General features: G+C 43.1%; 4 protein-coding genes and 1 non-coding gene across 6 annotated transcripts; 3 read left to right on the top strand and 2 right to left on the bottom strand.

The window, feature by feature from the left end:
• The first annotated feature begins 284 nt into the window (after positions 1-284).
• On the top strand, positions 285-4,574 carry LOC6529236 (probable aconitate hydratase, mitochondrial). Its single transcript, XM_002090206.3, has 4 exons — positions 285-440; positions 1,752-3,389; positions 3,455-3,958; positions 4,017-4,574. Exons 1-4 carry the CDS (start codon positions 408-410, stop codon positions 4,203-4,205), a joined length of 2,364 nt encoding a protein of 787 aa, XP_002090242.1. The 5' UTR covers positions 285-407; the 3' UTR covers positions 4,206-4,574.
• A 151-nt stretch (positions 4,575-4,725) lies between these two features.
• On the top strand, positions 4,726-5,884 carry LOC6529235. Of its 2 annotated transcripts, none has more exons than XM_015196722.3 (2): positions 4,726-5,432; positions 5,515-5,884. In XM_015196722.3, exons 1-2 carry the CDS (start codon positions 4,899-4,901, stop codon positions 5,749-5,751), a joined length of 771 nt encoding a protein of 256 aa, XP_015052208.1. In that variant the 5' UTR covers positions 4,726-4,898; the 3' UTR covers positions 5,752-5,884. The 2 variants fall into 2 exon arrangements, with proteins under 2 accessions (XP_015052208.1, XP_002090241.2); XM_002090205.4 differs by having other exon boundaries at positions 4,726-5,453.
• A 346-nt stretch (positions 5,885-6,230) lies between these two features.
• Positions 6,231-9,310, bottom strand: LOC6529234 (GMP synthase [glutamine-hydrolyzing]). The gene is made up of 9 exons (XM_015196771.3): positions 9,203-9,310; positions 8,838-9,142; positions 8,306-8,606; positions 8,149-8,245; positions 7,633-8,002; positions 7,367-7,559; positions 6,906-7,307; positions 6,656-6,847; positions 6,231-6,598 (listed from the first exon to the last, which is right to left on the bottom strand). Exons 1-9 carry the CDS (start codon positions 9,290-9,292, stop codon positions 6,497-6,499), a joined length of 2,052 nt encoding a protein of 683 aa, XP_015052257.1. The 5' UTR covers positions 9,293-9,310; the 3' UTR covers positions 6,231-6,496.
• LOC120321271 lies at positions 8,673-8,809 on the bottom strand. The gene has a single exon (XR_005560935.1).
• Positions 9,311-11,548: 2,238 nt separating the features above from the next.
• Positions 11,549-14,551, top strand: LOC6529233 (protein MCM10 homolog). The gene is made up of 2 exons (XM_002090203.4): positions 11,549-13,017; positions 13,085-14,551. The coding sequence occupies exons 1-2, from the start codon at positions 11,847-11,849 to the stop codon at positions 14,251-14,253; spliced, it is 2,340 nt and encodes a 779-aa protein (XP_002090239.1). The 5' UTR covers positions 11,549-11,846; the 3' UTR covers positions 14,254-14,551.
• Positions 14,552-14,657: the final 106 nt, after the last annotated feature.

Genomic DNA, 14,657 nt, shown 5'->3' with positions numbered 1-14,657 from the left:
AGCACCAAAACCATAGTTGATTTTGGTGCACTTTTCAAATTGATTTTTTTTATTTAATCAGAAAAAAAATTAAGAAACTTGTTTCAGTGTATCTGGTATTTAAGATTTATCAACCCATAAAAGTGGAATTATTATGAAGTAAATAAATTTCCAATATATTTATTTCTGAACTAATAGACTTCCTACGGCACTTTTGTATTTCACGTCTCAAATTTGGCGGGAAACTAGACGGCGGGAAATCGCTGACGGGTATGCGCGACGCCTGCAAACACTGGTCGCCGTGGTAAAGAAGTTAGTCTGTCTTGAAATCTTCCGGCTGAGAGGGCTGAAAATTTTGACGGCTTCAAAGCTTTCGCTGCAGTTTCAATTTCGTCGGGCTTATATCAAGTATCCCTTAATCAGCGACTATGGCTGCGAGATTAATGAGCGCCAAGGCACAGGTAGGTTCTAGCGCGGCTCCTGTGCCTCCAGTCAACCCAAAAGTTAACCACGCACATATATACGTTTATGTATATAATATATGAATGGAACCCAAAATTCAAAGCTGCGATAAAGACAATTGGAAAGAGCACTGCGCGAAAGATTGCTAACAATCGTTGCCCATTTTTTCACACACAGGATAGGGGCAGCGAAATAAAGCAAATTTTTCGCACAGCGTTTTCTAACCTAAAAACGTAAATTCGAAGTGGTTAGGTAACCGAGCGCGTAGTGTTTGTGATTCTACAGTGCATCAGTTGTACACAGCAGTATACAATGCTAAATCGGTAGTCCACATTAATTAACAGCGATTCGCGGGGTTTCGGAGGTGTTTGCATTTACATAATCGCCAGGGCCCAGTTATTTAACCAGAAGGCGAAAACCCTCTAGAGCATACATATATCTTCGGACGGAGGACCGTCTTATCTGTGACAGGTTTACTTACACTTTGATAATGCCCGTACTAAATATAGCGTAAAAAGATTTCGCTGTTCAACTTGGGTATCACGCGTATTGGAGGAGCTTCGCCCTTCAAGTGGGGTATTTCCACGCCAACTTCGAGAAAGGCTTCACTGTACTCTGCCAACAAGTAAACGACCTATTTTACGTATGTAGAGTCATTGCAATTGTTGCGATTTGTTTGCATATACATATGCCCGTACATACATACATACATAAAGTGGCTCGCAGCTTATTTGTGCAGTTGGCAGTTAAAGTTGAAGTCGGTATTGCTGCTTAACAAAGAAAGCTAACAGGAAAATTTAAACGCAGTATTTCAACTAGGAATATAGACATATTAAATAAGGAAGAGCCATAATGTTCGCAACGAAAAAAAATTTTTACGGAAACCAAATGTATAGGCCTTCTTTATGCCGCATCTTCTTTCGTCCAGTTCATTCTACTTAACTTCTTATTACGAATTTTAAAGCTAATATTAAGTATGTCATCTTTTTTTGATCAGGACACAATTGAAAGGTTACCCACACCATAAGATGTGCCTTTTAAGGTTTGCACATTTCTTGATAATATACCGTCTATAAAAAAAAAGGTTGCCCAAACCAGAAGGTGTGCCTTTTAGGATTTGCACATTTCTTGATAAAGGAATTAATCTAATTTAAGTGACAAGGCCTTCTGACTTAATAATCAAGTGTTAATAAAGCTACCAATCGAATCAATCAAATCTTCTAGAGTGCGGGCTGTACAGAGAATTACATTTTGCTAATTACTCAATCTTGATTGTTTAATTAAACACTTCAACACTATCCGCATTTCAGGTTTGCCGACTGGGGAAGCATGTTGCGTCCGAAGCCACAATGGTACGCCAGTTCCACGCCTCCTGCTACACCGCCTCCAAGGTGGCTCTGTCTAAGTTCGACTCGGACGTCTACCTGCCATACGAGAAGCTAAACAAGCGCTTGGAAGTGGTGCGCGGGCGCTTGAACCGCCCACTGACTCTCTCCGAGAAGGTGCTGTACTCGCATCTGGACGATCCTGAAAATCAGGACATTGTGCGCGGCACTTCGTACCTGCGCCTTCGTCCCGATCGCGTCGCCATGCAGGATGCCACCGCCCAAATGGCTCTGCTGCAGTTTATCTCCTCCGGACTGAAAAAGGTTGCAGTGCCCTCCACTGTTCATTGTGATCATTTAATCGAGGCCCAAATTGGAGGACCCAAGGATTTAGCCCGTGCCAAGGATCTGAACAAGGAAGTATATGATTTCTTGGCCAGTACCTGTGCCAAGTACGGGCTGGGCTTCTGGAAGCCAGGCAGCGGTATCATCCACCAGATCATTCTAGAGAACTACGCTTTCCCCGGCCTGTTGATGATCGGTACTGACTCACACACTCCCAACGGTGGCGGATTGGGTGGCCTGTGCATTGGCGTTGGTGGTGCTGATGCCGTCGACGTGATGGCCGACATCCCCTGGGAGCTGAAGTGCCCCAAGGTGATTGGTGTCAATTTGACTGGAAAGATCAGCGGTTGGACTTCGCCCAAGGATGTTATCCTGAAGGTCGCCGATATCCTGACCGTCAAGGGAGGCACCGGTGCCATCATTGAGTATCACGGCAAGGGTGTTGACTCCATCTCTTGTACAGGCATGGCTACCATCTGCAACATGGGCGCCGAGATCGGAGCTACCACCTCTCTGTTCCCCTTCAACCAGCGCATGGGTGATTACCTGAAATCAACCGGCCGTGCTGGCATCGCTGCAGAAGCCCAGAAGTACCAGGGCAAGATTCTGTCCGCTGACAAGAACTGCGAATACGATGAGCTGATTGAAATCAACCTAGACACCCTGGAGCCCCATGTTAATGGACCATTCACTCCCGATCTGGGCCATCCCATCAGCAAGCTGGGCGAGAACTCGAAAAAGAACGGCTACCCTATGGACATCCGTGTTGGTCTTATAGGCTCTTGCACCAACTCTTCGTATGAGGACATGGGTCGCTGCGCCAGCATCGCCACGGATGCTATGAGCCATGGCCTTAAGTCAAAGATCCCCTTCAACGTGACTCCTGGATCAGAGCAAATTCGTGCTACCATCGAGCGCGACGGTATCTCTGAGGTGTTTGACAAGTTCGGCGGCACCGTTCTGGCCAACGCTTGCGGTCCCTGCATTGGACAGTGGGATCGTCAGGACGTTAAGAAGGGCGACAAAAACACCATTGTCACTTCCTACAACCGAAATTTTACTGGTAGGAACGACGCTAACCCGGCCACCCATTGTTTCGTCACCAGTCCCGAGTTGGTCACCGCTCTGTCCATCGCCGGTCGTCTGGACTTCAACCCACTGACCGACGAGCTTACTGGTGCTGATGGCAAGAAGTTCAAGCTCAAGGCTCCCTTCGGCGACGAGTTGCCAGCTAAGGGCTTTGACCCCGGCCAGGACACATACACTGCTCCACCACCCGTAAGTGCATTTAACTCCGAAACTGACTAATAGTTTTGTTAAAAATCAATTTGGAAATCCCACAGAGTGGCGAGAAAGTCAAGGTGGCTGTCGATCCCAAATCGACGCGTCTGCAGCTGCTGGAGCCCTTTGACAAATGGAACGGTCAGGATCTGACCGATCTGACTGTGCTGATCAAGGTTAAGGGAAAGTGCACCACTGATCACATCTCCGCTGCCGGACCCTGGCTAAAGTACCGTGGCCATTTGGATAACATCTCTAACAACATGTTTATCGGCGCCACCAACTACGAAAACAACGAGATGAACAACATCAAGAACCAGCGCAACGGTTCCTGGGGAGGAGTTCCCGATGTTGCCCGTGACTACAAGGCCAATGGCATTAAGTGGGTGGCCGTTGGCGATGAGAACTACGGCGAGGGTTCGTCCCGCGAGCATGCCGCTTTGGAGCCCCGTCACCTTGGTGGTCGTGCCATTATCGTCAAGTCCTTTGCCCGTATCCACGAGACCAACTTGAAGAAACAGGGTCTGCTGCCTCTCACCTTCGCCAATCCCGCTGATTACGATAAGGTTTGCGACTCTTGGCTTCTGTATCTAAAGTTTTCATCCATAATTTGTATTCCAACAGATCCAGCCCACGAGCAAAATCTCTCTGCTCAACCTGAACTCCCTGGCACCAGGAAAGCCCGTAGATTGCGAAATCAAGAACGGAGACAAGGTCGAGAAGATCAAGCTCAACCACACCCTGAACGACCTGCAGATTGGCTGGTTCAAGGCCGGCAGCGCTCTTAACCGCATGAAGGAGCTGGCCCAGTAAATGGCCCAGTAGGTCCAGACTTAAAAAACCCAGTCCAGAACCCTTATCCCAACCATTTCCCTGTAGGTGAACTCACTTAAACTCACAACCGAAGCAATCGAGTTATGGTATTGTTATTCAATTTTTTGCAAATTGTTTATATTATATTTTGAGTATATCGAGTGTGCTGTTTTAAAAGTTAATTATGTAACCGAACGTTAGCGAGAAATTGTAAGAGTTTTATATATATAATTATACACAATTTTATTTTTATTTCTTGCTATGCATGCGTTTTCTTCAATTTTTGTTTATTTCGAATTTGTCCAAATGCTCTACGAATTGCCTCGACGATGAAACTGTGCGAATAAAACTCAAGTAATATGTATTAAACTGATTCTTTTATTTAATAAACAACAGTTTAATACGAAAATCGGACAATAAGCTCCTTAATATATCCCGTGTCCTCTATTTTGTTTTTTCTTCATAATTATCCTAATTGTACCAATTATAAGACGTAAGACACAACAATAAGTTGATATTTATATTATATATTATTATAATAAAGCATAATATCAATAGATAGATAGATCAATAGATAAATATGTTTTGGAAAAACTACTGGGGCAGATTACTTCATTAATCACCCTTAGCTTTTGGAACATATGTCGAATTGTCAATAAAATCAAAATTATTAGTAAATCCGATTGTAGGACTATGAAACGCAGAGCCCAAGGACAAACTTCCTTTGCTTCCAGCACTGAATTCTTTTCACTCTCCGACAAGCTTTCGTTGGGGAGAAGTCGAGCCCTACAGGCTGCAAAGCTAAAGCGTCAGGAACAAAGTACAACGTCCTTTGACTCCGGTACAGGCTACTACTCCTACACTGACGCCACTTCTTTGCGAAAGAGTCCTGTCACCTTCTCACCTAGCCCGGAGTTCTTGCAAACCACCAAGGATAAATTAAAGTTAATCGCCTTGTATGAAGATCACAAATGCTTGTGGAATCAGTGTAACAAAGATTTCTTCAATTTTGAGCTCAAGGACCGAATATGGGACGCGATCGCCAATGAAATGAAAGCGGACTCCCCACCTGGGTTTTGGAAACATATGATCCACAAGCTTCGCTATAAAGTTGATCTTGGGCGCATCCAAGAGCAGGGTGCGAGGTTTTCTGGTGAATCGCCGCAGCCCAGACTTTTTTATTCAGATAAACTCTTATTTCTAAATCACATGTTTGACCGAGAACAGGTAAAACCCCTTCCAACAATTGTAAGTTTATAGTTAAGCATCGATAGCACTTTTAACTTTTCCAACATGTTTTTCTTATCAGCCGATGCCCTTCAAGCATTCGGCACCTACTCTTGAAACAAGTCCATCTAAAACCCTGCGACATATTCAAGAAAAGCCAAGCAAAGCTACACCTTTTAGAGAAAAGATGGCGTCGCTTGAGAAGCTAAGAAACCACCAAAAAAGCAAGTTGGTTCTCTCCCGCGAAGCGTTTGAAAAAATTCAAACAATGACTAGTGAAGGCCCTTATTTCTTAAGAACAGCAAAAATTAGGTCATAGGCCTTGGTTTGCTGATATTTAAAATAAAAATGCAATGCAAACATTTTATTACATTTCTTGTATCATATTGATTTTTGTTTTTTCTTGTTTTGCCATTTTTTTTAATATAGACGTTTTATATAACAATTCATAATTTTAGCTTACAATATTTTTGTTTCGTATTCTTACATTCTTTTGTTTATGCCTTTTGCCACGAAAACACTTTCCTCTCTAGCAAATATACAATTTTCTGAACTTGTTGTTTTGCAATTATTTATTATTATGTATATAATATATATATATTATGTATATAACTAAAAATGCGTAAATTAATTGTTTTTGTTTGTTACGTGGTTTGTGGGCACATTCCTTTTCTCAAAAGGAACAAAACATGAAAATGTACATAAGTGTTATTGGCAAATAGTTTACCATCTGTTTTTAGATCTTAATTCCACAGTAACTACACATACGTGTATCATCGATATAATGAACCTGAATTGTTTTTAAATTTCGAAGCGGCAGTTGCAGTTCTATATTTGCGCCTCATGAATTGCTCGTTTAACGTTTCTCTTTAAAAGGCAGGTGCAGCTGCGATGGGCTCGAAAGCAAGGGTCGATCCATCCACCGTTGGATCTTTATCCCACCTGAACGTCCATTGAATAGTCGTTGTCCTCCTATCGAGCGCCCGCCGCTTATGGGTTGGTTGATTATTTTTTGTCTCATCTACTTCTATGAAATGGCTGTTGAAAGTTTTGATTTGAACGCATCATTCCCACTCGGTGGTGCCCGGTGGCTTAGCTGTCAAGTCGTACAGCACCCTCGAGATTCCGCCCAGTTTGGATATATCGCGTACAATTTGATTTAGGACCTGTGAGCAGATAAAGATTTAATATTATTTTTTCAGAAAGATTGAACATTAACTTACCTGCAATGGCAGTTGCACGGAGCCGGGCTCAGCCGGCACACCAGTCATAAAGTCGTTCGTTATGAACGGACGCAGCACTACCGACCTTAGGCATGAGGGTGTACGGTTAATGGGATCGCGGTCAAAGTGCACGGGTATGAGAACAACAGGCATCTGAGAGATTTTCCGGTATAGTCCAGCTTGCATTATGATCTAAAATGTATTGAATTGTATTATCATTTTTTACCTATGACAAATTAAATCCACTTACTTCATTGGCAATAGCATCCGCTTGCCTTAGCTGCGAAAGAACTACCGTATTCAGTGTGGTGTGCGTTATATCCGTTACTAGGTACTGCACGGGCTCGCCAAAAATGTAGCACACCCTGTTCACGTTGTGCAGTATGCGCGGTATAATTTTAGCCAAGAAGAGAAGGTCCTGCCAGTTGGGCTCCTGGCTCGTTGATAGACCTACTACGTAGCTGTATGACCGTTTATCACCTTGCACGCCCACGGAGCGGATGGGCAGCAAAGTTGCCTGAATCTGCGAGTTCGCAGAGATACGCAATAGGTCTTTCTGTTCTGACTCGCTCGTGGTCCCTGTTACGCGGTTGATTAGAGCATGGTTCTTCTGCAGTTTATTCTTGTAGTCTACAATCACGCGTATAATAACCTACAAATAAAAAATGTATTTACTAAAATAACTTTGACAGCTGTTTATTTTTAATATGCCTGAGTCTCTGAGTAGTCCTTCTCCATGTATGCCTCCTCGGCGCAGAGAACGCGGATTGCCAGGCCAGGACCTGGGAAGGGTTGTCTCTCCACAAGCTCTTGGGGCAGTCCAAGATCGTTGCCTAAGTCGCGCACTTCATCCTTATGAAAGTCACACAGCGGCTCAACCACACGTCCTGCGTTACGAAGCTCTCTAAAGAAATTAATTAAGAGAAAAAAAGGTAAGCACTAAAACTAGAAAGGGACATCAACCCATTGGTTTTTACCTGATCAGATCCGTGTCATTGTGGTGCGTTTTGATTGTTTCTGCATTCGTGCTCACCATGTTCGAGGCGGACTCGATTAGATCTGGTCGGAGGGTTCCCTGAGCCAACATAACTTCCTCGGGCTTTAGTTTCAATTCGGCTACTACATCGTTGGTCACTTTGACGAATATATCACCAATTATCTTGCGTTTCTCCTCCGGATTATAGGTCTGACATAACATAGGCGTTTCCACCACGGAGTACTGTCCGGGCCTCTTGACTTGCGTAGTGCCTGTAAGGAACGTGTAGCCTTCTTTTCGGACAATTAAATCAATGCCAATATCGCGCAGTGAACGCTCCACCTTTTCACTTTCGTTTTTGCGCATGAAACCTAGGAGTAAAGATTTAATTAAAAATATATATATAAATTAAAATACGAATTATATAAATTCGGCCTATTCTGATTATTAATTTAAAATTCTATTCTTAGAAAATATATATATAAGCAAATTTCCCAAATCTTAACTACTGCTATACCATTATCTACATGTACGGCAATTATCTGATTGGGGTACAAAGCACGGCGGAGCAAAGCTGCACAGACACTCGAATCCACGCCGCCGCTGACCAGTAGCTGTAAAATGTACATTTAAATATTCATGTCTTATATCAAAATGAAATTTCCTAAACTCACCAACACTTTATTACTGCCCACTTTCTCGCGGATGTAGCGTATGCACTCCTCCTTTCGACTACCCATGGTAAAGTTGGGCGTCAGTTCGCAGATTTCGTACAGGAAGTTCGATAGCATCTGTTTGCCATTGATAGTGAGGTCCACCTCAGGATGGAACTGGACGCCGTAGATGCGGAGTACTTCATTGTAAATAGCTGTCACAATGCGGTTTGTGGACCAGCCACCAATCTTCAGATTCTCGCCCACTCTCTCAACGCTATCACCGTGGGTTAACAGCACCGACTGTGTGCGACTGAGGCGACTTCAGAAAACGAAAATGTTATTTAGTTACAGGTAGGATTAGTATAATAAAGTGTAATTATAAATAATATGTTATGCCACGTGTAGATCAGTTTATAAACTGCTCTAAACTAAACTGTTCTTGGCTTTAAAATTGTTCTGGCAGCATTGTATCAGCGCTTAGATAAACCCATTTCAACTTAAGCACTTTCTTGTTGCTGCTTATTATGGGATTCATTATTTCCAGGCTCACCTAAAGAGCGGACACGAGGTCTCAATCTCGATATTTTGTTGGCCATCCTCTCGTACATCCTTCTTGAGCACTGTGCCTCCGAACTCTTTGTTTATTAGCTGCATGCCGTAGCAGATGCCCAGCATAGGTATCTTTAGCTTGAACAGATCGGGATCATAGCTGGGTGCATCCTCTGCGTAGACTGAGTTGGGTCCCCCGGAGATGATGATGCCTCGATAGCCATTGTTGCGTATCGTAGCCGCTGGGGTGTCCAGTGGAAGGATATCCGACTCAACGAGGAGTTCGCGTACCTTACGGTCGATAACCTAAGGAGAAATCGGAAAATTTAAAGAAGAGGTTTAAACTACTCTTGCTTTTAAGCTCACCTTGCCGTACTGTGCTCCAGCATCAAGTATAACAATCTTATCGTGCCGCAGGCCGTTCTCTGCTGTGCCCAGAAATATGTTTGAGTTCATTTCTTTATCGTTGCAGCACTGCAAAAAGCAAAAATTTGAGTGTCAGTCATGCAATCGCAGAAACAAACACCGAATCTCGACTGGCTGGTAAGTTCGCTTCTGCGGCTTACTTATACTCCAATTGTGGCTGCAATCGACGCTACAGAAACAAGGCTAAAATCTGGCTAGGAGGTGGGGAAAATAGGTTTTGGGTTGGGGCAATCGTGGAGATTGAGATTCGGGCAGGTACAGATGGCTCACATACCGGCAATATCTTATGGAGCACTCGCAGAAACATTCAACATGCAGCTGGCCAGGATGCTCTACGATAGACAATAAACATTGACAACGATTTTCTTGTCGCAGAAAGATGATTTGTGCAATGTGGAAGGAATACTTTAATGCGAAATATAAAAGCGAAGAAAAACAAGGCCGAAGACACGCCTACAAAAAATGATTCGCTGTACATGGCGACGATTGTTTTCTATTATGATGGTATTATGATTTTGACCAGATAACCGTATGCGTATATAAATAAGCTGATGACTAAATCATAGATACCATAGGAAAAAGGGCTCTAAATGATCATAGTTTGGTTATTTTTTAATAATATAATATAGATATAATTTTGTAAAACAGACTGAATTTGGATTAACATGAAAAACGAATTTTTGTGCCAGGAGTATCTGTCAATGCTGTATACTTCTATATACTATGGTAGAGTATTAGATCATGAAAATTTACTGTGCCTTTCATTATTACTAGAAGTTTACTAAGTAGGTAATTAATAATTTAAGAACTGAATTTAAGGATTTATATATGATTTTTTATATACATATATGTTGAATTGAACTAATTGAATTTGAATTTAATGAAATATTTTTCCCATCAATGAATTGACAAAACTATTAGGAGCTTTGATAAGGATAATCACATTAAATAAAATCTTAAATTTGCGATTTTCCGGAACATGCATTTTGGATTGTCGAAGTAATCGGCGACTTTTATATATTTTATATTATAGAATACGAATTTCGATACATGAGGATGGGGATCTGCGGAGAAAACGGACCGTAACGGGTTGCGGGGAGTGGAAGAGATGCCGGGTACTAACTACCAGATGACAGGCGAAAATGCAAAGAAGAGAGTGACAGCGAAAGCGAGAGAGCGAAAGGTGGGAGAATAGAAATGGCAGGTAAACGAAAAGAGATGCCAAGAAAAATCAAAAAGAGAATGGCAAACAAAAATAAACAACAAATCAGGAGACAAATCGACAGTAGCAAGTTTACTTGTTTTCCATTTATTTTTTCGTTAAGTAGAAACCCAGCAGCAAAATAAAAAGCCTTTTTTCGAAGGTTAGGAGTGCATTAGGTCACTGAAGCGATGAGAAGTCTATGATGTAAGCCGTGCTCCTCTTTGGGCTCTCTCTGACATTTTTGATAACAACATGCAAGAGGTTATCAGAAACGGCACAAACAACAGCAACCATGAGGGAGGCCGCGTGGTTGTAATTTAATACACATGCAGTGAACCCACACACACACACGTGGAGCCGCCTACAAGCGGCGCTTATAACCACAAAATGGCCACGGTATGTTTGCAAAACATCTAAAAAAAAACGTAAGTGGGGAGAACAAAAAATCGCATCAAAAGTAATGACAAATGCGGTTGAAACCAATTTGCGAATTTAACGGGCGGGGGTGCCGAATTGTGGGTGGAGCAGCGCCGCATGGCGGTTTGGATCGGGGATCTTTTTCGACATATTGCGTTTCTCACCTCGTCGTCGTTTTAGCCTGGCAGGCGATTTTTCCAGGGGCGGAATGTTCGTCGGCAAGGCCGTGGAATACCGTGACAGGCAGCGCAAAACTTTGTCTAAAGACGAAATTCGCGATCCGTTGTTAGCGGTCCCCCGTTTTCCTCCCTCTCGCGCACACTCAGCCAAATTTCTTCGGCTGCTGCAGCTTCTTTTCCGCGTATCCACGGCAGCTCGACACCGCTGGCGAAGGATTCTCTGTGATTTTCACAGATGCGTTAAAATGGCTGCTTCTAGGCACTTTCTATTTGCCTTTTCGGCAGTTTTTTCGCGAATTAAAGCCGTAAGATGACTTATTGACGAGCGGATGACCATAACTTGGATTTGGGAAAATGAAGAACGCGCGGTATAATAAAAAATACCAAATGTGAAATTTTTTAGTATTTATAATATACAAAGTCAACCAATTTGCTGTCAGTGATATTTATTCCAAAAATAACCAAATTCGTTATATAGGAACCAAATTTATTATATATCACATTTTTCTTTTTACTGAAAAGTTTTCTTAACTTATTAGGAGTACTTAAATATTGTTTTAAATATCAACTATTAAAGAACTAACTAACTAAATACTGCATAATAGCGCAACTCGCAGCTTATCATCTCTGTGTAAACAGTGTTGACAAACGAGCACTTCCAATGAACCTTATAAGTAAACGGTCACACTAAGCCCGCCAAAAGGGAATTGGTTGTGCGCTGATTTGGATAACTTAAGAGAAATACCTACAAAAACACGTGAAACTTCTGAATTACCCAAATGAAATGGGTCCTCCACAGAAATCCGAGACAGATGTTAGCATCGACGATGAGGAGGAAATACTGGCGCTGGAAAAACTGCTGGGCGCAGCAGAAGACGAAGTTCCAAAATCTGCAGAATCAGAAAAATCGAAACCCGCCGCGCCTATTTTGGGTCATGCGTTGCCAAAACTACGAGAAGACATCAGTTTTGCTAATGCCTTCACCTTCGAGAAGATCGTGAAACCCGCAAAGCAAGATAAAGCTAATATTAGTAAGGAAACAGAGCTGGACTCCTCCGACGACGAGGAGGTAAAGAACTTCTTAGAACGCAAGTACAATGAGTACGGAAGTGATATAAACAAGAGACTGAAGCAGCAGCGGGAGAACGCCTATGAGTGCAAGGTGGCCAGAGAAGTGGATCAGGAGCTTAAGAAGACTACCCAGGTGGTTACATCCACGCCGCAATCCCTGAAAATTCCGCACCATCCCATTAAACGCCAATCGACCGTGAGCAGCACGTTTCAACGACCTCCGCCAGCCGCTGCCGCCGTGGCATCCGCATGCCAGCCAAATGCTCCCGTCTCTGCTGTTTACACAGATCCAGTCTTTGGACTGCGCATGATCAATCCTCTAGTCTCTAGCTCATTGCTGCAGGAGCGTATGGCGGGCAGGAAACCTGTGCCCTTCTCCGGCGTTGCGCATCACATCGAGCGGGGTGATTTAGCCAAAGATTGGGTCATTGCTGGCGCTCTGGTTTCCAAAAATCCTGTAAAGAATACCAAGAAGGGTGATCCCTACTCCACCTGGAAACTATCGGATCTGCGGGGAGAGGTTAAAACGATCTCACTTTTCCTTTTTAAGGAGGCCCACAAATCCCTGTGGAAAACAGCTGAGGGTCTGTGCTTGGCTGTCTTGAATCCAACTATTTTCGAGAAGAGAGCGGGTAGCTCCGATGTGGCCTGTCTATCCATCGATAGCTCCCAGAAAGTCATGATCCTGGGCCAGTCCAAGGATTTGGGCACATGTCGTGCAACCAAGAAAAATGGGGACAAGTGCACTTCGGTTGTTAATCTTACCGATTGTGATTATTGCATTTTCCATGTGAAGCAGGAATACGGCAAGATGTCCCGACGTTCGGAACTGCAATCGGCGACTGCAGGTCGTGGGATCAATGAGCTGAGGAACAAAGTTTTAGGTAAGTTTGCTTAAGCTTTTGGTTCGAAGAATACTCGAGTTAACATAGTTATTTTCTTTCTGTTAAGGCAAAAACGAGGTATTTTATGGCGGCCAAACCTTTACTGCAGTTCCCGCAAGAAAAAGTGCTAAGTTAATCGCCAAGGAACGCGATCGTCTGAGTATGCTGGCTGGCTATGATGTTTCCCCTTTCGCCCATACCGCTAATCACGCTTCAAAGCCCAGAACGGCCGAACCCATTAAAATACCATATGCGGACCGTGGTGGTCCGGTTTCCCGTTTAGCTGGTGGAGTGGAAGCGTCTAGGAAACAAAGAGTCCAAGATCTAGAACGGTTGCGTCTGCTTAAAGAGGAAAATGAGCGCTTTAAAAATGAAGAGCAGGCTGAGGGCCATGTCTTGGGAAGTGATAAAAAAAAAGAATATGAAGCAGCCACGCCCGATGTCAGCATGCCCACTACACCTGTTCCAGAAAAATTCAAAAACCGCGGCTTCTCCTTTGATGCTAGTTTAACGCCCAAGCTTTCCGGTATCGAAAACTTTTCCTTTGAGATAAATGTTGGATCTCGCCAGGCGAATAATGCCAAGCTGAAAGCAGCCGCCTTGCTGAAGAAAAAGCCACTGGAGAAAATCAATCCCAACTCCACACGAGGTAGTGAGAGTGGTAAGAGAAGAGCCATCGATGAACTCAACGAGAAGTTCTCCAGCAGTGCCAAGCGCAAAAAAATGGAAGAGGACGATCGAGAGATGATGCGCAAATCGAGAATCGAGAAAATTATGGCGGCCACCTCATCGCATTCGAATCTCGTGGAGATGCGAGAGCGCGAGGCGCAGGAGGAGTACTTCAACAAGCTTGAACGCAAGGAAGCGATGGAAGAGAAGATGCTGGGAACTTACAAGATGCCATGCAAGGCGGTCATCTGTCAGGTGTGCAAGTACACAGCCTTTTCCGCTTCCGATCGTTGTAAGGAGCAGAAGCACCCCTTGAAGGTGGTCGATGCTGAAAAGCGATTCTTCCAGTGCAAAGACTGCGGAAATCGGACAACCACCGTATTCAAGTTGCCCATACAGAGCTGTAAGAATTGCAAGGGGTCTCGATGGGAAAGGACGGCCATGATACGGGAGAAAAAGGTACTGACTGGTGGGGAAACTCTATCCGTGAGAGGAGACGAAGAAACATTTATGGGCAGCCTTGCCGGTAATGCTAATCTCAACCTGCTGGTAGCTGATGATGAGTGAAGCACGATTTCTTTGCTATTTGTAATATTTGCTTTATTTTATTATTATTTCAATTAATGCTTAAAATTTATATAACATATGAAGTACATACATGTATTTACAGTCCTCTTGTTTATCGCTCTTTGGCTTTTAAAAAAGATTTGTCATCGATTAATAAGTATAATGGTTCGAATGTGAGATGGTTCGTGCTGGATTTAAGATGTACCAGGTGTACTCACTGATTTATAATAAATGTTAATCTTATGATTGTATAGCTTATAAGACAAATAAATTGAAACTTATATTATGACTGGTATTATATTATATGGATATTTTAAATCAACCTAGCTTACTTTTGAAGTTTTACAATCTTAAATTAGGTTTTCGTAAAAGTTGTAATTTAAATAAATATCCAAATATATAAA

This window comes from Drosophila yakuba, chromosome 2R (assembly GCF_016746365.2).
Source record: "Drosophila yakuba strain Tai18E2 chromosome 2R, Prin_Dyak_Tai18E2_2.1, whole genome shotgun sequence".
Classification (NCBI taxonomy): domain Eukaryota; kingdom Metazoa; phylum Arthropoda; class Insecta; order Diptera; family Drosophilidae; genus Drosophila; species Drosophila yakuba.
This window is presented reverse-complemented; position numbering and strand designations above follow the sequence as displayed.